Source organism: Gorilla gorilla, chromosome 13, assembly GCF_029281585.2.
Source record: "Gorilla gorilla gorilla isolate KB3781 chromosome 13, NHGRI_mGorGor1-v2.1_pri, whole genome shotgun sequence".
In the NCBI taxonomy this organism is placed as follows: domain Eukaryota; kingdom Metazoa; phylum Chordata; class Mammalia; order Primates; family Hominidae; genus Gorilla; species Gorilla gorilla.
The window spans coordinates 105,288,997-105,310,486 of NC_073237.2; the positions used below are offsets into that span (position 1 = coordinate 105,288,997).

The window sequence follows — 21,490 nt, forward strand, 5'->3', positions numbered from 1 at the left end:
ATTTATACCGTATGGCACTAAAGGTGTGAATATCCATGCCTCCTTTACACAACTATATTTAATAATAACTCCTCTGCACCAGAAGCTTGAATTGACTTCAAATGATTGTTTACAATGTTAACTCTTCCTAACCAGCTCTTGATCTTCATCCTTTATAAATCCTAGGATGAAACTTACTTTTTCACACGTTTCCTGATACTTAACTTTAGCTCTCAACCCTCTCTTTTCTGACAAACCAGATTGTGCTTGCTACTTTTCTAAACTGAGTAAGAAAAAAATAACAAGACAATTCAGGATTTAATCAGATGACCTGCTTTTAATGGAATGATATTTGAAGCAAGGAGTGGGATGGGGAGAATAACAAACCAGTCCAGAAGCTCTATAAACTCAGTGTACACAGGGCCTTAGACCACAGCTGAGTAAGAATTACCTGTCTAAGGAAGAAGATAAATAATGAAGAAAAGGAGGAGTGAAGAGTCCAAAGTGAAATTCTGCCTCCTCCACATTTCCTTACACTGGTTCCACCCTCTTTTCTAAAGGACTGTCATTCCCCTTCCCAGTATTCTAGCCTCACTGCAATATGGCATGTCTCAAGTAGAAAGTGAGCTGGTAGGAGAGACCAGTCAGCTTTTAGAGACACAGTATATACAATAACCAGTGGGTAAAGTACTCGCCAGCTCCCTTGACTGCTCTCTACATATTTATGGGGTACATAATAATGTTTCAATACATATAATGTATAGTAATCAGATAGGGGTAACTGGCATATCCATCATCTTGATCATTTATCATTTTGTTTTTTTTTTTTTTTTTTTTTTGAGATAGAGTCTCACTGTTGCCCAGGCTGCAGTGCAGTGGCATGATCACAGCTCACTGCAACCTCCACCACCTGGGTTCAAGAGATTCTCCCACCTGAGCCTCCCGAGTAGCTAGGACTACAGGTGCATGCCACCAAGCCCAGCTAATTTTTGTATTTTTAGTGGAGATGGGGTTTCTCCATGTTGGCCAGGCTGGTCTTGAACTCCTGACCTTAGGTGATCTGCCTGCCTTGGCCTCCCAAAGTGCTGGGATTTGAGGCGTGAGCCACTGTACCTGGCCTCATTTCTTTTGTTGGGAGCATTCTCTGTCTTCCTTCTAGCTACTTGAAACGATATAATTTATTGTTCAACTACAGTCATTCTACAGTGCTGTAGAACATTAGAACTTATGCCTTCTAAGTAATTTTTGTATCCTTTAACAAATGTCTCTCTACCCACCCCTTCCCAGCCCCAACCTCCCTTGAGAGGTCACATCTTCCCTTTCTTGATTAATCTGCCCTGGAAACCCAGCTCCACAGGGTGTCATATAGCAACCTGGCTGACATTAGATTTCCAGCATGAGGGGAATGGCCGAGCTGCTGAGGGGCACAGGGGATGAGCTGCTTACGTGGAATTCTTCCATTCTCACCCTCCAAAACAGTGGTGAAACACAGAAACATACAATGACAGCATCACAATAGATCATCTGGAGGCTATGGTAGTAGTAAATATTAATTCAATATTTTCATACAGTAATACATGGTTTTGTGTCCTTGACAATGCCTAGTGATTGTGGATGCTTACTCTAATGCTAACTAAAAAAATAACAAGGGGTTGTTTCAATTACATAGGCAAATAGTAAACATGTATCTCAAAACTAGTTCCATTATTAGCCCACTAAAATGAATTTAGCAGTTTTCGAAGCATCACAATGAGAAAGTAAAAGAAACATTTTTAAGGTAATTTACCTTGGAAACTTAAGTTTATGAGATGAATCTTTCATCAGGTAGGTTAAGCATACCTTTACTGTCTTGATTATTATTTAAGAACTCCAGTTAATTTAATTTCCCCAAATATGCATAAGAGATTTCTGCTTCTCTATTCCAGTGTTGGGAGAGATTTCTTCAAATAAATGAAAACACATTTTCTTACAGCTTTACATTCTTCCTTATACATTTAAATATTGTTTATACTCTTAAATCAATGAGAATTTGTAATAAATATTTCATTTGCTCAAAGTAAAAAATGGAAACACTGATTTACTAAATGATCAATGCTGACTTTTTTTAATCCAAATACTTTTAATTCTCCAAAATTGGAAGGTACCGGTGGGAAGCATGTTCACTTTCCAAATGAGAATCGCATGGCATACACACTCTCTTATCTAATTCATCAGGACACCCACCCACTGGCACTGAAAAGCTGTAATCCCAGCAAGCAAGAGCCATACCCGTGTGCATGCACTCATGTGAAAATATCACACACACTAAATTGCATTGAGGCCGTGACAACATGCAACTTAGTAATGTGCAATATCTCCACCAGAGCAAGCAGAATGGGAGCATCAGGGAAGAAGGGTGTGATGTATACATTCAGGAGACAACATGCTGCTGAAGAGAGGAAAATGGTCTAGGGATAAAGGATGCATGCCACTGACTCAAAACTTCATGAAATGAAAACCCAATTGCAAATGTATTCAACTGAGAAGAATACTTATTCAGAATCAAAATAATGAGTAAGGTTCAAAACTTCAATGAGATAGTGATCATAAAGAAACCACATACTTCAGAAGGCAAAGCTTCACGAACAGACACTATCACTGTCCGGTCATGCAATTAACCCCCAATTTCAATTCCATTTTTGATTTATTCACAGATCATATAAATGAATGTAATGATTTCCACTTAGCTGCAACATAGATGATGATTAATGACTGATGCTTATAAAAGTTGGTATCACTGATATTTGTAGGCTAAACTGCACTTTGAGGACATTACAATATTTTCATAGTCATTCATAAATTATAAATAACCACTTATTTTTCCCTCAAAATATTTTTCCATGAAGAAACATATTGCCTCTTCAACACAAACCTTCAGGATGAAAAATCCAACAGGAGCTCTTAGAAAGAGAACTCACTACCATCTTCTCCACAGGAGAAAGCTCTTCAGAGGAATCTCTATAAAATCTGTACATTTTAAGTCTTGAATTTGAGCCAGTAAAGAAACAGCCCTAGGAACTTAAATTGAAAAAAAAAAAAAAAAAAAACACCTTGAATTATAGCCTTAAAATTACATAACTTGATATAGCTTTGGTTAGAAAAATGTCTCAGGCCATAACCCGTTCTTTAGTCTGTACCATATTTATCAGACTCATAAAAATCTATCAATTCTGAGAACCATTAGATTACAGCTCTGGTACCAAAGGTTGTTAAAATTTTTTCTGTATTTAAAATAAGGTGATAATAAAACAAATGGTTTTTAAATGCCAGCATACTATGGAACCAAGACATAAGCTACTGTTATAATACATAATTAGTGCATGCACTCCCAAGAAGGTAAGTCGAATCTAATTTGTACAAGACCGATTTCCTCATATCCCTGTAGATGACAGCACTCTTTGTAATCTCAAATTCTCTCCTGAGCCAAAGACCTGAATTTCTAAATGCCACCCTCTTATGTCCACAAATATAAGTCATGATCTTCCCTAACCAGCTCCTCTTGAAAGAAAGCATCATGGTGTAACAGAGTATGTGCTTCCAATCAGCTGAACCTAGGTGTGACTAACAGCTTTACTTACCACTGACTGGCAAACACAACAGCTAGGAATTAAGTTTAAAACAAAAAAGGTGGCATATTTGGTATGAAAAAAGGTGACAGACATTTAGAGGATGATCTGCTGTAAGAAAGCAGAACAAGAGAAAATTCAAAAGCTGTGATGTGAAAATAGAAACATTTTTCTAAGAATAAGAGTCAGTAACAATGAAGGTTACTTGAGGAAAATGGAAGCATCATCTTTCTTGAAGTTCTTTATGAACAAGGTAGATATTTTTCTGCAAAGCTTGGCTTAAGCCACACTGACTGGAGAATTCCTACCAGCCGTTGATATGGCTGCTCCAATAGCTTTACTCTATTGGGAAGATAAAAGATTAGCTTTCCTTTTTGGTAGAGCATTTGCAAAAGCTTTTCTGAGTCAGAAAGATATCACCTAGATAAACAAAAGATAATCTATTGCTAGAATTTTCATCATTTCATTTTTTCAGCAAAGATGATAGTCAATGGTCATATAGGACTTAGGAGGGAAGCTATAGCTGATACTTCCTTCGAAACAGCTTCACCCCAATTGCTGTTACACTGGATAATATACTCCCAAATCTGGAATCTTTATAGATGGCCCCTGTGTGGATACCTGAGGACACTATACAGGTGTTAAGAGCATTTTTTTTAATCCCACTTGACAGCCAATCACGGAAACAAGGTATTGGTGAAGACCTTACCCAGGCCTTGCTAGTAGGAAAAGGGGAGAGAACTTAGCAAAAGTTCTACAGACATTGTATTTTAGGAGCATGCATCCTGTTTGAATGTAACTGAAGGTTTTCTAACAATCAAATGGGATTCTCCCTAGCTATTACATGAACACAGTGAAAAAATATACCAAGATCAATCAGGTACAATTATCAGAGAAAAAAAAAAAATCAAGATTTCTGTGGAAGACTAGTTCCAGACAATATTTATTAAAAGTATGTGGAGACAGAAATGCCAGCCAAAGATTCGCTATTCAAGAGATGCTTAAGACCACCTGGTTAACAACGTATTAGAAAAAGGAGCTCTAATGGACAATAGGAGGGTTTAATTTGAGACGTATTCATAAGAAGTAAAAATGTAGTTGAGTCTTGTTAATGAGGAAAGATGACAGGGATTACAGGAGGGGCTGAGAGAGGCCTGCTCTGCAAAAGGGCCCTCCCTACCAGAAATGATGAAGAGGAAAAGATAAAGGAAGCCAAGAGCCAACGACCTGGAAAGAGCTTATACGGAGGAAAAGTTGAAGAAGTTCATTCAGAAACAAAGCCTGTAAATACATGGATGCCAGAAGTCATAATGAAAAAGTTTCTGGCCAGAACCTCCAGTGCATACAGAGCCTATAACTTAAGAGATAAACAACAATTCTGCATTTCCAGTATCCAACCTACTCCTTGCAGAGGGCACAGCTTGGCTGTAGGACAGAGGAGAAACAGGAAGTCCACCTACTCTCCTTCTGGAGCAAAGCTAGAACTCCTGACAGCAGAGGGTTCTGAAAGAAGTTGGAGATGGGGGTGGTGGAAGCGGGGGTTCTCTTAAGCAAGTGACATGATGCTAACAGCTGGTCTAAGATCCTGTTGATGCAAAGCTGATGGAGATAGACCATTACATCTTTGTAAATCTCAGGTTTGAGAGAAGGTTATCAAGACTGCTTTGAATTGTTAAATTTTGTTTTGTTTTTGAGATAGGGTCTTACTCTGTTGCCTAGGCTGCAGTGCAGTCGTGTGACCAAGTTCACTGCAGCCTCCATCTTCCAGGCTCAAGCAATCCTACCACCTCAACCTCTTAAGTAGCTGGGACTACAGCTTTCACACCACCATGCCTGGCTAATCTTTTTTATTTTTAGTAGAGACAAGGTCTCACTATGCTGCCCAGGTTGTGTCAAATTCCTGAGCTCGAACAATCCTCCTGCCTCAGCCTCCCAAAGTGCTGGGATTACAGGTGTGAGCCACCGCGCCCAGTCTGTTTTTTTGTTTTTTAAGAAACAGGGTCTTGCCCGGGCATGGTGGCTCATGCCTGTAATCACAGTACTTTGGGAGGCCGAGGCAGGCAGATCACTTAAGGTTAAGAGTTTGAGACCAGCCTGGCCAACATGGTAAAACCTCATCTCTACTAAAAATACAAAAATTAACTGGGTGTGGTGGTGCACGCCTGTAATCCCAGCTACTTGGGAGGCTGAAGCAGGAGAATCACTTGAACTCTGGAGGCAGAGACTGCACTGAGCCAAGATCACACCACTGCGATCCATCTCAAAGAAACAGGATCTTGCTCTGTCACCAAGGCTGGAGCGCAGTGGCGTGATCACAGCTCACTGTAACCTCAAGTTCCTCAAGCAAGCCTCCGGCCTCAGCCTCCCAAGTAGCTGGGTTTACAGGTGCATGCCACCAAACCCAGATAATTTTTAAAATTTTTTTATAGAGACAGGGTCTCACTATGTTGTCCAGGCTGATCTCAGACTCCTGGCCTCAAGCAATCTTCCTGCCTCAAGCAATCTCAATTGCTGGAATTACAGACATGAGCCACTGTACCTGGCCTGAATCTTTTTCTTATTAACAACTGCACTGTTCATATTTATCCTCTCAAAATGAGATGAAAACCTTGAAAATACCAGAGTCCTTCACGAGTTTAGCACTGAATGTTATCAGGATGCTCATGACAAAAAACAGGCTTATCATGGAAAAAAAGTTCTGGGAGAAATAAGAATAGCATAAACCTTATCCCTACCTGATAGCTTCTTCCACAGACTGGCCAATAATATTAGAAGAAGGACCTGGCTGAGATAGTGGAGTCAGGCTTATCACCCACTTCACTGGCTTGTAGTACTCATCACTGGAACTTAATAGATAAAATAGTGTGGTCAGGAAAATTATCTGCAAAACAAAGGACAACATCTCCTAAAAAAATCGTATTTGGAAACTATAGGAAGACAGACATCTGCAATTGCAAATGAAACCAGAAATATGCTTTAACAGGGAAGGAAATATGACGTGTACTTATCTATGTGGACGTACCAGAGAGAGTACAAAATTGAGGAGGGCTGTCCCGCTGTAGAAGACGATGGTCAAGAGTGTAGTGACAGTGGTGAACAGCAGGCTCACATTCCGGCTCATAACGATCCACAGAGACTCCAAGATCTGACGAGGAAGGAAAGCTGGATATCAGAACCAATCCTCATGAAAAAAGTTTATACAGCCATCTAGTGTGCTTTTAATACAGTGTTTTAGTACCATGAGCTGAAAAGCTAAGAACTGAGGATTATTTCAAATGAAAATTAAAAAAAAAAAAAAGAAAAATCAACCAAAAACAGTTGTATACTCAATAGTAAAGAAAATAGTAAATCCACACCAAATAATATAGACAGCAATTAAAAACATCACTGTTATAACATGGGAAAATATTTTACAATGAAATGCTAAATTTAAAAAACGGGATTAAAAAATTTTATATATAATTGGTGGGGCATGGTGGCTCATGCCTGTAATCCCAGCACTTTGGGAGGCTGAGGCGGGTGGGTCACCTGAGGTCAGGAGTTCCAGACCAGCCTGACCAACATAGTAAAACCCTGTCTCTACTAAAAATACAAAATTAGCCAAGTGTGGTGTGGTACATGCTTGTAATCCCAGCTACTTGGGAGGCTGAGGGAGGAGAATCGCTTGAACCCAGGAGGCAGGGGTTGCAGTGAGCCGAGATCCTACCATTGCACTGTAGCCTGGGCAGCAAAAGCAAAACTCTGTCTCAAAACACACACACACACACACACACACACACACACACACACACACACACAGCAAAAGCAAAACTCTGTCTCAAAACACACACACACACACACACACACACACACACACCATTGTAGATTATGTAAAAATCGCAAGCAGAGAAAAAATATAGTCATGCATCACTTAATTATGGAGATATATTCTGAGAAATGTGTCATTAGGCAATTTCATCCTGCAAATGTCATAGAGTATACTGATACAACCCTAAATGGTAAAGCCTAGCACACATATAGGCTATAAGATACAACCTACTACTTCTAAACTATAAACCTTTGTAGCATGTTACTGTACTGAATACCACAGGCAACCACAATACAGGTATCTGTATATCTAAATATCTAAAAGGTACAGTAAAAATACAGTATTATAATCTTATGGGACCATGATTGCATTTTGTGGCCCATCATTAACAGAGAGACATTATTATGTGACACAGGCCATGACTTTACCTCCTGGGGAATATGCTAGAGTACAACCTGTGGTTATATTTATCTTGTAGGATCCTAAGTGCAGGCCATGAAATTCCAGTATTTGCTTTACTGGCTGCCTAGCCCCCACCCTTGCCAGTTCCAACTTAGAGCTATCTACAAATATAAAAAGCATCACCTCAATGACTTCATTAAATCACAAGAAAAGCAATCAACAGACAGGGACAAGAGCAGTGCTCTGAGGCCAAAAATCTTTCCTGAGACAGGCAATGACCAGTATATTGACGTCTACTGAGTTCAGCTGATTTGTCACCTACACATTCACTAGAACCAGATATCATGAGGAAGGTTTCTCATAGATGTTAAATATTAATAAAGGAGAAGTACAATATTTATAGCATACCTGCACATTTCATTTACTATCTCAAATCCCCTTATTATATTATCTGTTCTATTCTTCCTAAGTGGACTATCCTTCCTCTTAATGAAAAATACAAAAGCAAAATGACCAGAAAAACACCTCCCATTACCATTTCTAAAATGCTTCCATAGACCTCCCAACAATGCTGTGAACGAAGAAATGCAGATGATATTATCTCAATTTTATACATACATAATTTGAAGCTCACAAATTTTTAGAAAACTTGCCCAAAGGCACAAAGCTAGTAAGTGGAACTAGAGCTTAGAGCTTAAATGTTGTGGGGCAGAACTCACAACATCTGATTTTTGTTTTGGTGCCCTTCCCAAAACAGCAGTTCTGGTTTTTGTCATACGTCCATCTGTTCTATGAAAAGTCTTCTCCATTCCTTTCCTACTTCAGATGTACCATTTATAAAGGCATATTTTGTTGCCCTTGGCATTTCTTGCAAACCTCAGCTCAGTTTCATAAGAGAACTCCGGCAGGCTGGTTTCATTTACAAAAACTCCTTACATAAAATCTTGAAAATGCTTCACAATGCCTACAAAAATGTGCAAGATTGACTATTTGACCTCGTGGGATAAAGAATAAATGAACAATGCCATCAGTTCCAAGAAACAAGCCAACAATGCCTTTACTTGTGATTTGACAAGCATTCTTTTTGCAGCTTCAGCCATTTTGGAATTTTTATTAAAAAAAAAATTTAAATAGTTTCTGGGTTGCACTGAGAGAAAATATCTTGTGGTAATTCTTAAGAAATTAACTAAATACACTAATTTTAGACTGGTAGTCTCCAACAACAAAAAAGTAACCTTTCCTATTTGAAAGAAAAAAAGAAAGGGAATCAACTGGAGAAAATAGAGGAAGAAACATTTCTAGAATATTAACTAAATCCTTAAAGTAAAGTGGTTTTAATTTATATGCCAGGCTTAAAGAGGAGAAAATGGGTAAAGGCAGGCACAATAGCAAGGCCCATGAAACTCTGAAAACAAAACACATTTATGGAGACAAAATGTATCCCAACTCAGGCTGGGTGCGGTGGCTCACACCTGTAATCTCAGCACTTTGGGAGGCCAAGGTGAGCGGATCAGTTGAAGCCAGGAGTTTGAGACCAGCCTGGCCAACATGGTGAAATCCCATGTCTACTAACAATACAAAAAAATTAGCTGAATGTGGTGGTGCATGCCTGTAATTCCAACTACTCAGGAGGCTGAGGCACAAAAATTTCTTGAACCCAGGAGGTGGAGGTTGCAGTGAGCTGAGATCATGCCACTGCACTCCAGACTGGATGACAAAGCGAGACTCTGTCTCTGAGGGGGAAAAAAAAAGGATCCTAACTCAGAAGTAGAAAACATGAGCCAGGTTTGGTATCAGTTTAATCAACAATAGCAATGTAAGTACTGGAAGAACGTCACAAAGAGTTCATTATGAAACATAAAAAAAGCCCAAGAGACTTACTGAACCAACTAAGCAATGTGGTCATGAACCGTGGTCTCTACTGTGGATAAGAACTGACCAACAAGGCCTCACCATCTCCAGTGGCTCTGCAGCCCTGTACTCTGAGTCCACCACTCACCAAACAACCTTTTGATTATTAACTTCGTTTCCCAGTACTTACTAAGAGCCATCAGCCCACCTTCTATGGAGCCGGTGAAGGAGATTCAAACGCAACAGTTTAGAAAAACAAAGGAGGAAGAGGACATTGCAGGAATGCAGAGGTCTAAATAAGGAAAAATGTCTCTCCTGGCAGAACTGAGCCACCTCTGTCTGCCTCAGAGACTTGGGAGGGAGCCTGGAGACAATGGACCACATGAGCTCTGCTATCTTCTCTAGTTCCAATCTTTCTTATCTTTAAAGGAAGGGACATGAGTCACGTGACCTCAAAACGCCATTTCAACACAGCCACTGTATTTCTAAATACAACAATAATTATTGGCTGGGCATGGTGGCTCATGCCTGTAATCCCAGCACTTTGGGAGGCCAAGGTGAAAGAATAGCTTGAGCTCAGGAGTTCAAGACCAGCCCGTGCAACATAGCAAGACCCCATCTCTGCAAAAAAATTTAAAAATCAGCTGGGTGTGGTGGTGTATGCCTGTAGTCCCAGCTACTCACAAGGAAGAAGGAGGAGGATGAAGCGGAAGGATGGCTTGAGCACAGGAGGTCGAGGATGCAGTAAGCCACAGTTAAACTACTGCACTACAGCCTAATGAGCTTCTCTTAATTAGTTTAATTGAGGACCTAACACCATACTAAATTCTAAGGTAGTGATATATGAGATTCCTTCTACCTCCAAAAACCTACAATCTAGTCCAGAAGACTGGGTACAAACACTAAAGTGTCAAAAATTGAAAAAGAAGGTAAAATATGTTCAGGTATCAAAAGGGTGAAAACAATAAATGCAAAAGGAGTCTGAAAGTAGAGAAACCTATGTGTTCTGAAATACACTGGGAAGATTTCATGAACGAGACTGGCCCTAAGCCACCTATTTACAACAATATCCAAAAAACAAAAAAAAAAAAACTGACAAAGCAAATAAAAATATAAAGGTATGAGACTAAGAAATGTTGAGTTCTCTACAGGATGAAATACAGTTTGAAAGATAATACAACATTATATAAAAAGTCTGGCCTCTGGAGCCAAGGAAAGATGAACTGAATTTGAATATCAACTGTTATTTACCGTGCAAACTACTTAACACCTGTGAGCCTGTTTTTTTGTTATTAAAATGAAGGCAACTATACTACTTTTGCAGAATCACTGGGAGAATTAAATGGAAATTAGTAAGCACCTAGCACAATATTTGACACAAAACATTTCATACAAAAACTACTAATCATCTGTTCCCTGAACTGTTCATTACTCAATATTTAAATGTGTTTAGGGATACAGAAATTGTACTTTTCTTTTTGAGGGATTACATGGCAAAACTGTTATTTTAGTTTCAAAAACTGCCTCTTCTCTTTCTGTAAGAATTTATAAAATTTAATCATGTTTCTTTATCATCTATCTTAATATGATTCAACACTGTCACTTCATTCATCAATAACAGACACTTTTAAGTTCAACGACTACAGTCACAAAACAAAACAAAACAAAAAGGGATTCAATAACTTTTAGTTAACACACCTGAATTTTTGGGGAAAGCAAACATTCAAAGGTATTATTAGATGATACACTATTTTTTGTAGGCACTGGCATTAAAGAGCCAACTGGAAGGTCCAGGATACTGGGTGGAACCTGCTGACTAATGGGCTTTTCTACAGGCTGACCTGGCAGGGACCTTCCAGCTGCTTTTCGTGTTGCACTCTTAAAAAGGAGCACACTGCCAAGGATCACCAGACAGGTAACAAAAGACAAAGCAAAACAAACTTTAAAGAAACTCAGAGCAAAGAGAGAGCAGAAGTCATTTTAAATATTTTATTAGTAATATTCTCAAATAAGTAAAAAAGGATGGTTCAGAAGAAAGAGCTATTGGATATTACAAGTATGATAGCAGAAATGAAAATTTCAATCACGGTTTCTTTTTTTTCTTTTTTTTTTTTTTAAGATGGAGTTTCGCTCTTGTTACCCAGGCTGGAGCTCAGTGGCGCAATCTCAGCTCACCGCACCCTCCGCCTCCCAGAGTCAAGCAATTCTCCTGCCTCAGCCTCCCGAGTATCTGGGATTACAGGCATGCACCACCATGCCCAGCTAATTTTGTATTTTTAGTAGAGATGGGGTTTCTCCATGTTGGTTAGGCTGATCTCAAACTCCCAACCTCAGGTGATCCACCCGCCTCGGCCTCCCAAAGTGCTGGGATTACAGGCGTAAGCCACCACGCCCGGCCTCAGTCACTGTTTCAAAGGCAAGTTGAAGCTATTTCTCAGGAGAAAAAGAAAACAAAGAGACAGAAAACAGAAAAGAGGCTTTCAAAATTAAGGAATCCATGTTAAAGGCCCAATATCTGATTAACAGCATTTCATCTTCCACATTAAGAAGCCAAAAGATAACATCTAAAACTGCAAAACAAAGAGAGTAGCATAAACATTATTTTAGAAATTCAGAGGTAAATACCCAGGGAAAGCTAAAAGAATTGACAGTTGTTTGTAAAGAAAAGATGGGAAATTGGGAGGCATACAGCAGGGCACTGCTGTTTATTAAAATCTTTTAGCGTTGCTGCCTTTTCAGTTATGGTCATGTATTACTTTGATAAAAATTAAATTTAGGCCAGGTGTGATGGCTCATGCCTATAATCCCAGCACTTTGGGAGGCCGAGGCAGGCAGATCACTTGAGGTCAGGAGTTCAAGACCAGCTTGGGCCAACATGGAGAAACCCCGTATCTACTAAAAATGCAAAAAAAAAAAAAATTAGCTGGGTGTGGTGGGGCACGCCCGTAATCCCAGCTACTCAGGAGGCTGAGGTAGGAGAATCGCTTGAACCCGGGAGATGGAAATTGCAGTAAACTGAGATCACACTACTGCACTCTAGCCTAGGCAACAGAATGAATTCCGTCTCAAAAAAAAATTAATTAATTAATTTAAAAAAGTTTAGCACAGCAAACCTCAATTTTTGTTCACTTGATGAAAGTCAGAAGTTTATGCACAAGAAAACTGCCCTCTGTGAAATTCTACATGCCAAGACACCATACAAAATATGGTATGGAATGAGGAGGAGCAGTAGTTAGCACTTAGGAATGCTGCAAAGACTGCAGAGGTGATGGTGCATGGTAGGAGGTTAGGTGGGAAGGTAACAAGCTAAGCATTCAACACATCCCATCCCTCCAATGTAACTGGAACCATATTTCCATCTGGTCAAGGGTCTTCACACAACACAAAGGCAGGTGCCTCTCCAGTAGTCCAACTGGAGACATCCTGGTCATCTCTCAGCTACTCTACAACCACAGGGGAAATACCAAGGGAGTGACACCTGAAGCCTATGGCTTTTGAACACCATCCTAGTGCATTTAGAGTTCTCAAACATGTAAATGTCATGATGTTAAAAACAGGATAGATGAGGCCTCAAAGTGTATGAAGAAAACTTGGAATTACAGTTTGTTTTTATTTTGAACTTCAGCTTAACTATAAATGCCATTTCTTACCGAAAGAAATGTCTCAATGTTCTCATGAACAAAGGAAACAATATCCTGCCAGTCCAGAATGTCTCCCAGCCAGCTATTCTGACGACTGACATGCAACTTCTGTCCTTTGTGCCTTCCAGAGTGTGTTACATTCTATGGAATAAAACAGTGCAGACATGAAATTCCCATCTTAATCTAAAGAACAGAAAGTATAAATGTCACATTTTGCTTCAAGACCCCTTCATCACTTCAGTAAGTACTCCAAGGAAAAGAACTTTGCATTATTTAAGAAATCAGCTAAGGCCGGGTGCGGTGGCTCACGCCTGTAATCCCAGCACTTTGGGAGGCCGAGGCAGGTGGATCACGAGGTCAGGAGTTTGAGACCACCCTGACCAACATGGTGAAACCCCATCTCTACTAAAAATACAAAAATCAGCCAGGCGTGGTGGCACGTGCCTGTAATCCCAGCTACTCAGGAGGCTGAGGCAGGAGAATTGCTTGAATCCAGGAGACGGAGGTCGCAGTGAGCCAAGAATGTACCACGGCACTCCAGCCTGGGTGACAGAGCGAGACTCTGTCTAAGAAAGAAAAAAGAAATCAGCTACGAACTCCATTTAAAGACCTGAAATACAAAATTCTTTTGTTTATATTCTAGGTACCTTGTCTAAGTCTTGCTCCAGTGCTTCCCTCCTAAATACATTTGCAAACACATCTTATTTCTCAGTATCTACAACAACACACTAAACAGCATTTACTTTCTTTTTTTTTTTTTTTTTAGTTTTTAGGCCCTCCACCTTTCTCTTGATTTCCCATCTTTGCTTTTTCCTCCTTTCCTCATTTTTTTTTTTTTTGAGACGGGGTCTCGCTCTATCGCCCAGGCTAGAGTGCAGTGGCGCGATTTCGGCTCACTGCAAACTCCGCCTCCCGGGTTCATGCCATTCTCCTGCCACAGCCTCCCGAGTAGCTGTGACTACGGGTGCCTGCCACAACGCCCGGCTAATTTTTTTTTGTATTTTTAGTAGAGACGGGGTTTCACTGTGTTAGCCAGGATGGTCTTGATCTCCTGATCTCATGATCCGCCCGCCTCAGCCTCCCAAAGTGCTGGGATTACAGGCGTGAGCCACCGCGCCCGGCCCTCATTTTTCTTTTTAATTTACCATACAAGGTAAGGAAAATGAGGACAGAAGAATATAACAAGCAAACGTAAGGCAGTAAATAGAATCTATCTATCTGGAAGACATTGGCAGAGATATGAGAATAACTAAATTTGAAAGAGATAAGGGCCAGGTAAAATGGCTCTCATCTGTAATCCTACCACTTTGGGAGGCTGAGGCGAGAGGATCACTTGAGCCTAGGAGTTCAAGACCAACCCAGGCAAGATAGTGAGATCCTATCTTTACAAAAATTTAAAAATTAGACAAGCATGATGGTAGGAATGTTGTCTTCTTTTTTTAGAGACAGTGTCTTGCTTGCCCTGTCACCAGGCTGCACTGGAGTGCAATGGTGCAGTCATAGCTCACTGCAGCCTCCAATTCCTGAGCTTCAGTGATCCTCCCGCCTCAGTCTCCCCGAGTAGCTAGGACTACAGGCGCACACCACCACACCCAGCTAATTTTTTGTAGAGATGGGGTCTTACTATGTTGCCCAGGCTGGTCTGAAGCTCCCAGCCTCATGTGATCCTCCCACTTCAGCCTCCCAAATAGCCAGGATTACAGACATGAGCCACCAGGCCCAGACAACAAATATGCCAATTTTGTACAAAGAACTGGAGCATCCCTGGATTTTGGTACCAGTGGGGTGTCTTAGGACCGATCACCCATGATACTGGGGGACAACTGTACTTAACCACTTAACAAACCTATGCTTATGAAACACTGACCTTCCTCTACTATAAAATAAAGCTCAGGAGGTGTGAGGGGTAATAAAAGCTATTTGTAAGCAGAAGCCCCAGAGTTAGCAAAAGAAACAGATATACCTTTCTAATTATCTGGTTTTTCAGCAGATGGGATCAAATCTATGATACTCACCTAAATATTCCCTGAATATTTTTTCCCAAGTCTTTGAAATCTATAAAAACTAACAATCTTCCTTCAACTCATCCCAAAGCAAGAGTACATAATCCCAAACAAGTCACTAAGCAACAAATTCAAATTTAAAATCAGCCCTCCTCCCCCTCCACCCTACATTAAGAGACTTATATATATACTTGCTCTCCTTACATCAACTCTGAGAATCATCACCACCAACTCTGCCCACTCTATACACAGCAAGGCTCCTGCCAGCCCACAGGCCCTGCCAGATCCAGTGTATAGGATGGTCTGGACAACATGGCAAAACTTTGTCTCTACAAAAAATACAAAAAAATTCACCAGGCATGGTGGCATGCACCTGTAATCCCAGCTACTCAGGAGGTTGAGGCAGGAGGATCACTCGAGCCCAAGAGACGGAGTATGTTATAGTAAGCCAAGATCACACCAATGCACTCCAGTCTGGGTGACAGAGCGAGACCCTGTCTCAAAAAATAAATAAATAAATAATAATAAAAAATAAAAGATCTCTAAGCTTTTAGATTCAGTTTCACTTCCTCAAAGAAAAGTTATTAATGCCTACAGTTGTACTGCCTAAAACAGTAGCCAGTAGGAGCTAGCCACACGTGGCTACTGAGCACTTAAAATATGGCTAGCTCAAAAACTGAGATGTGCTGCTGGTATAAAATGCATGCTAGATTTCAAAGACAGTATGGAAAAAAAGGATATAAAATATCTTATTAAATTTTTTCTAATGATTATATACTAAAATAATAGTATTTGGGGCATATTGGGTTAAATAAAATATCACCAAAAAACTAAAACAGGTAAAATTCGTTTAGTATAAGTATTAGAAAATTTAACATTACCTTATGTGGCTTGCATTATACTTCTCCCGCACAGAGCTAGTCTAGGGGATGAGATGTCCGTGACAACAGACTGAGGATGGAATACTGACGCACCAGAGAGATAGGCAGGTTCTGCCATGGAGACTAACCACCAACTCACACTGACTTTTAGTGACCTGAGGCTTAAGGTTTTGCTGTTTTAAAATTTCCATGAATGAAATCCCACTGTGAATATAATCCTATCTAGTTGATGAGTCAATAAAAGGACTTTATTAGTTTACAACAGAAAACCTTAGCTAAAATAACTTACCTTTACAAACCAAGAGTGATACAGTCTGTCCCAAAGTTCTAGTACTTGCTTTTCAATTACAGCAGTATTGTTCACCTTATCTCCTAGAATTTTATGGAGCTAGAAAAAAACACAGATACGACCTGGTACAATATTTCAGGCAACAACAGAGTAAAATTAATATATGCTGGGTATTTACATTTGTTCCAAAGCAAACAAAAATGTTCCAGACTATTTATCTCTAGCCATATTACGTTCTTTCCTTAAATCTACTCCTGAGTATTCCCAGTAAATTTCCTTTCTCATCTTTTTGCTTCTATTTTCTTTGCTCTATTCTCAGGTCTCTAAGAGAGCTACCTCACGCTATCAGAGAATGGTGCAAATGAAGCCATGATTGCTGACTTATCTGATCTTACCTGTCCAGAGAAAAATCTTTCCCCTGTAATTCCAGTGCCCTTCCATTATACATATGTCTCATGTTACATTTATCTCTATTATTAAGAATTACCACAGAATTTTAAGTAAAATTTTAGGATGTTGGCTATAAACACAAATCCCTCCCTCCATTTGCATGCTGAGAGATGTCCAGTCTCATTTACAATTGATCAGACTGGCCTCGGGTTTGTGGAAATCAAGTACACTGAGACAACGTAACTTAGAGGAAGGCTATCATTGTAAAATGTTGTCCCACTTAGTTATTATTAAAACCATATTATAATATAAAAAACAATTTTCACACTTTCAGAGGTTGAGGTGGGCAGATCGCTTGAACCCAGGAGTTTGAGATCAGCCTGAGCAACATGGCGAAACCCCATCTTTACAAAAAATACAAAAAAATTACCAGGTGTGGTGGCGCATGCCTGCAGTCCCAGCTACTCAGGAGACTGAGATGAGAGGATCACCTGAATCCAGGAGGTTGAGGCTGCAGTGAGCCATGATCACGCCAACATGCTCCCGCCTGAGTAACAGAGTAAGACCTGGTCTCAGAAAAAAAAACAAAAACCCAAAGAATTGCTAAAAGAAGTTTGTAGGCCCACTTCCTTAATACAATTGTTTCCATTTTTCTATTTCCTCTGCAACTTTCTGCCTATTTACATAGAGACAATTTAGAATTTTTTTCTACTTCATTATAAACATTCGATCTTTAGCCTTCATCACTAACCTTCATCTTTAATACTTTTATATTAATTCATTACATTCTGGTATTAGCTGATCATTACCCACTCTAAGGATATACAATAAATCCTTCCTTTTTTTTTTTTCTGAGACAGAGTCTTGCTCTGTCACCCAGGCTGAAGTGCAGTGGCGCGATCTCGACTCTCATTGCAACCTCTGCCTCCCAGGTTCGAGCAATTCTCCTGTCTCAGCCTCCTGAGTAGCTGGGATTACAGGTGTGCGCCACCACACCCAGTTAATTTTTGTATTTTTAGTAGAGATGAGGTTTCACCATGTTGGCCAGGCTGGTCTTGAACTCCTAACCTCAAGTGATCTGCCCACCTCAGCCTCCACAAGTGCTGGGATTACAGGCGTGAGCCACCACGCCCACCCATGAATCCTAATTTTTAATGTCATGAGTAACACTGCAATGAACATCCTTTTACACAGTTTTTAAGGATATATATGGATGTTCATTGCAGGGTTACTTGTGACATAAATAAATGTACTGCAACCAAATAAAATGAGTTTTTGTTTTGTTTTTTTTAAGACAGGGTCTCACTCTGTCACCCAGGCCGGAGTGCAGTGGCATGATCCCGGGTCACTGAAGCCTGGACCTCCCAGACTCAAGCGATCCTGCCACCTAAGACACCCAAGTAGCTGGGATCACAGGCGCACTGACACCACACAGAGCTAATTTTCTTATTTTTTGTAGAGACAAGGTCTCACTATGTTGCCCAAGCTGGTCTGGGCTCAAGTGATCCTCCTGCCTCAGCCTCCCAAAGTGCTGGGATTACAGGCATGAGCCACCACACCCAGCCGAAAATGAGCATTTTAATGGCTCTTGCTATGCATTGGTAAACTGACTTCTATAATAAGAAATATACCAATTAATGCTTTCTAAAATTACATAAATGACCCAATTTCCTCAAAGCCTTATGAACTAACTGGAAAATTTTTAGGGAATTTAACAGGTGTGAAATGTAGCCATTATTATTTTCTTCTTTAGTAATGAAAGGAGTGACCATTTTCCCACGTTAGTTTACAACATCTATTTCCTTACTCTTCGTCTATTTGATGCTGGCCTTACAGATACGTGAACCAGTTACTAGACATATCCAATGCAAACATATCTGTTCATATTTGTTCCTTTATATTTGATTTATTCGTAAACTGAAAACAAAATATTCAATATAATAAAGCCATTTGGCCAGGCATCGTGGCTCATGCCTTGTAATCATAGCAGTTTGGGAGGCCATGGTGGAAGGATTGCGTAAGCACAGGAGTTCAAGACCAGCCTGGGCAACATGGTGAAACCACGTCTCTATAAAAACAGAAAAATTGGCCAGGCATGGTGGTGCATGCCTGTAGTTCCAGCTACTCAGGAGGCTGAAGTGGTAGGATCACTTGAGCCTAGGAGGTGGAAGTTGCAGTGAGCTGAGATCACGCCACTGCACTCCAGCCTGGGCAATGGAGCAAGACTCCCTCTCCACAAAAAGAAAAAAAAAACTACGCATCACTGAAACACAAGTACTGTTGGTGGTGCCTGATATGCCTCTGCATATGAGAGGCAACCAAGCATGAAGCATAGTCAGAACATCATTTGAGACCCATCTAATTTGAGGTAAATAAGCTCATCTAATTTTTTTTTCTTTTTTTTGAGATGGAGTTTTGCTGTCTCTGAGAGTAGAGTGCAGTGGCATGATCTCGGCTCACTGCAACCTCTGCCTCCCGAGTTCAAGCGATTCTCCTGCCTCAGCCTCCTGAGTAGCTCGGATTACAGGCGTGCGCAACCACGCCTGGCTAACTTTTGTATTTTTAGTAGAGACCAAGTTTCACCATGTTGGTCAGGCTGGTCTCGAACTCTTGACCCCATGATCCGCCGCCTGCCTTGGCCTCCCAAAGTGCTTGGATTATAGGCGTGAGCCACCACGGCCAGCCTGATTCCATATATGTGTATACAGTGTATCTTCCATTATATTATTTTTTTAGATTTTGTTTTTGAATTTTCAATATGGAATCACATACTAATATATTTTTCTGGGCACAAGTCTTACTGCAACAAATCCTGTCGATTCTTACATAATCCTAATTATTTCAGTATACTAAAAGTGCAAATTACCTTTATTCCTACAGGCAAAACTAGGGAGGGAAAGAATATGCCAAATCCATATCGTGGAATCTAATCCTTAACTGTGCTGCCTTTCCTCTATCATTCATTTCCCCTTCACAAAGCTCCCTCCACTTCAGTCAAGATCATTTCCTCAAGCACACTCCTGTCTCAGCATCTCAATCATCTCTTCAAGCACACTCCTGTCTCTGCATCTTGGCTCACACAAATACCCTTCTTAAAATCCACTCTTCCTTGATCTGCCATTCCTTCAAGGTTTATCTCAAGTGCCACATCAAAAGCACTTAATCCAGTTCTGGGCACACACTGCGAGCATGCTACAGTAGAAACAAAGGATTTGAAGTTAAGCTTCAGTTTCAAACCAAGCTCTGCAATTTACTACACGACCACTGGGAACTGGCTCAGCCTTGCTGAGTCTTGTTTCCTCATCTGCAAAGCAGGCAAAATAATTCATACTGCAGGCTTCTTAGAAACAGTAAAAGAAAAAAAACAAATATTAAATGAAAATAACTGGAAACTGCCAAAGACAGTTATCAGCAGATAATAAAATTTAATATGCATTAACACCTTTTTCTCTACAAAGCCTTATTTGACTACCCAAACCAAGTGATCATTCTGTCCTAACTCACAAGTAATGAATCAGATCTATCTTGAAAAAGTACATGACCAACCTCTCAGATTGTTCACCCTATTCAATGTGATCTTTCAAAAGATTTCATTGTATGTTGCTTACCTGTTTATTTAAGCCTATTTACTGCTGTGAATAGCATTTCTACTTATGTTTTATCAAAGCAACAAGCAACCACCAGTAAAGACCCTGAAAAGAGAAAGCCACAAAGAAAGTTTCTTCCCTTACCTTGTGAGTTATCCATTCTCGTCCATACTGATACACGTTGTTAGCCGCAGAATTCAGGGCTCTTTGGACTACCTGAGCCTCAGGAAGCCAACTAATGTAAAACAAAGAAAAAAATGAAAAAAGTACACTTTCTGTGTAGTGTACCAATAATGCTTTGAACTTGATATGCTTAATCCATAACAGACAGACTGTTGATCATTCATCAATACACACATACCGAAGCATCATGAGCAGGACTTCCAGGCTTAACTGTCCTAAGTCTCTAACATTCAGGATGTCCTTTCAATCTTTCCTTAGCTTTTATTTATTTTATTTTATTTTTGGGACGGAGTTTCACTCTTCTTGCCCAGGCTGGAGTGCAATGGCACGATCTCGGCTCGGTGCAACCCTGCGACTTCCACCTCCTGGGTTCAAGTGATTCTCCTGCCTCAGCCTCCCAAGTAGCTGAGATTATAGGCACGTCACCACGCCTGGCTAATTTTGTATTTTAGTAGAGACAGGGTTTCACCATGTTAGTCAGACTGGTCTCAAACTCCTGATCTCAAGTGATCCACCCGCCTCAGCCTCCCAAAGTTCTAGGATTACAGGCATGAGCCATGGCACCAGGCCTCAATGTTTCCTTAGCTTTTAGACCCACTTTCCCCACAACCTCCCTTTCATTCTACTCTGCCTGGTTTCCCTGTTCACATGTCCTGAGTCACCTGCCTTATTCAGCACCAAAGAAAATGGTTCTGGGAGACTGGGATATTCAACATCTGGGACAGGGTTCTCAAAGTGTGGTCCACAAACCAGCAGCATCAGAACTTTTTGGAAACCTGTTAGAAATGAAAAATTGGGGGCCCAAACCTAGATCTACTGAAAAAGGAACATGACTAGGGCCCAGAAATCTGTACTTTAACAAGCCCTGCAG

General features: G+C 40.3%; 1 protein-coding gene and 1 non-coding gene across 8 annotated transcripts in view; both read right to left on the reverse strand.

Moving 5' to 3' along the window:
* TMEM245 (transmembrane protein 245) overlaps nt 1–21,490 on the reverse strand; it is a 104,677-nt gene that overhangs the window by 28,616 nt on the left and 54,571 nt on the right. For all 7 annotated transcript variants that reach the window (XM_019033785.4, XM_055351784.2, XM_055351787.2 and 4 more), the window contains 5 exons: nt 20,581–20,671; nt 16,460–16,558; nt 13,296–13,427; nt 6,607–6,729; nt 6,320–6,465 (listed from right to left, as the gene is read on the reverse strand). In XM_019033785.4, the coding sequence (XP_018889330.3) occupies nt 6,320–6,465; nt 6,607–6,729; nt 13,296–13,427; nt 16,460–16,558; nt 20,581–20,671 (591 nt within the window). The remainder of the gene's footprint in view (nt 1–6,319; nt 6,466–6,606; nt 6,730–13,295; nt 13,428–16,459; nt 16,559–20,580; nt 20,672–21,490) is intronic.
* Nucleotides 2,268–2,337, reverse strand: MIR32 (microRNA mir-32). The gene has a single exon (NR_106228.1). It is a non-coding gene; the product is annotated as a microRNA mir-32 (primary transcript).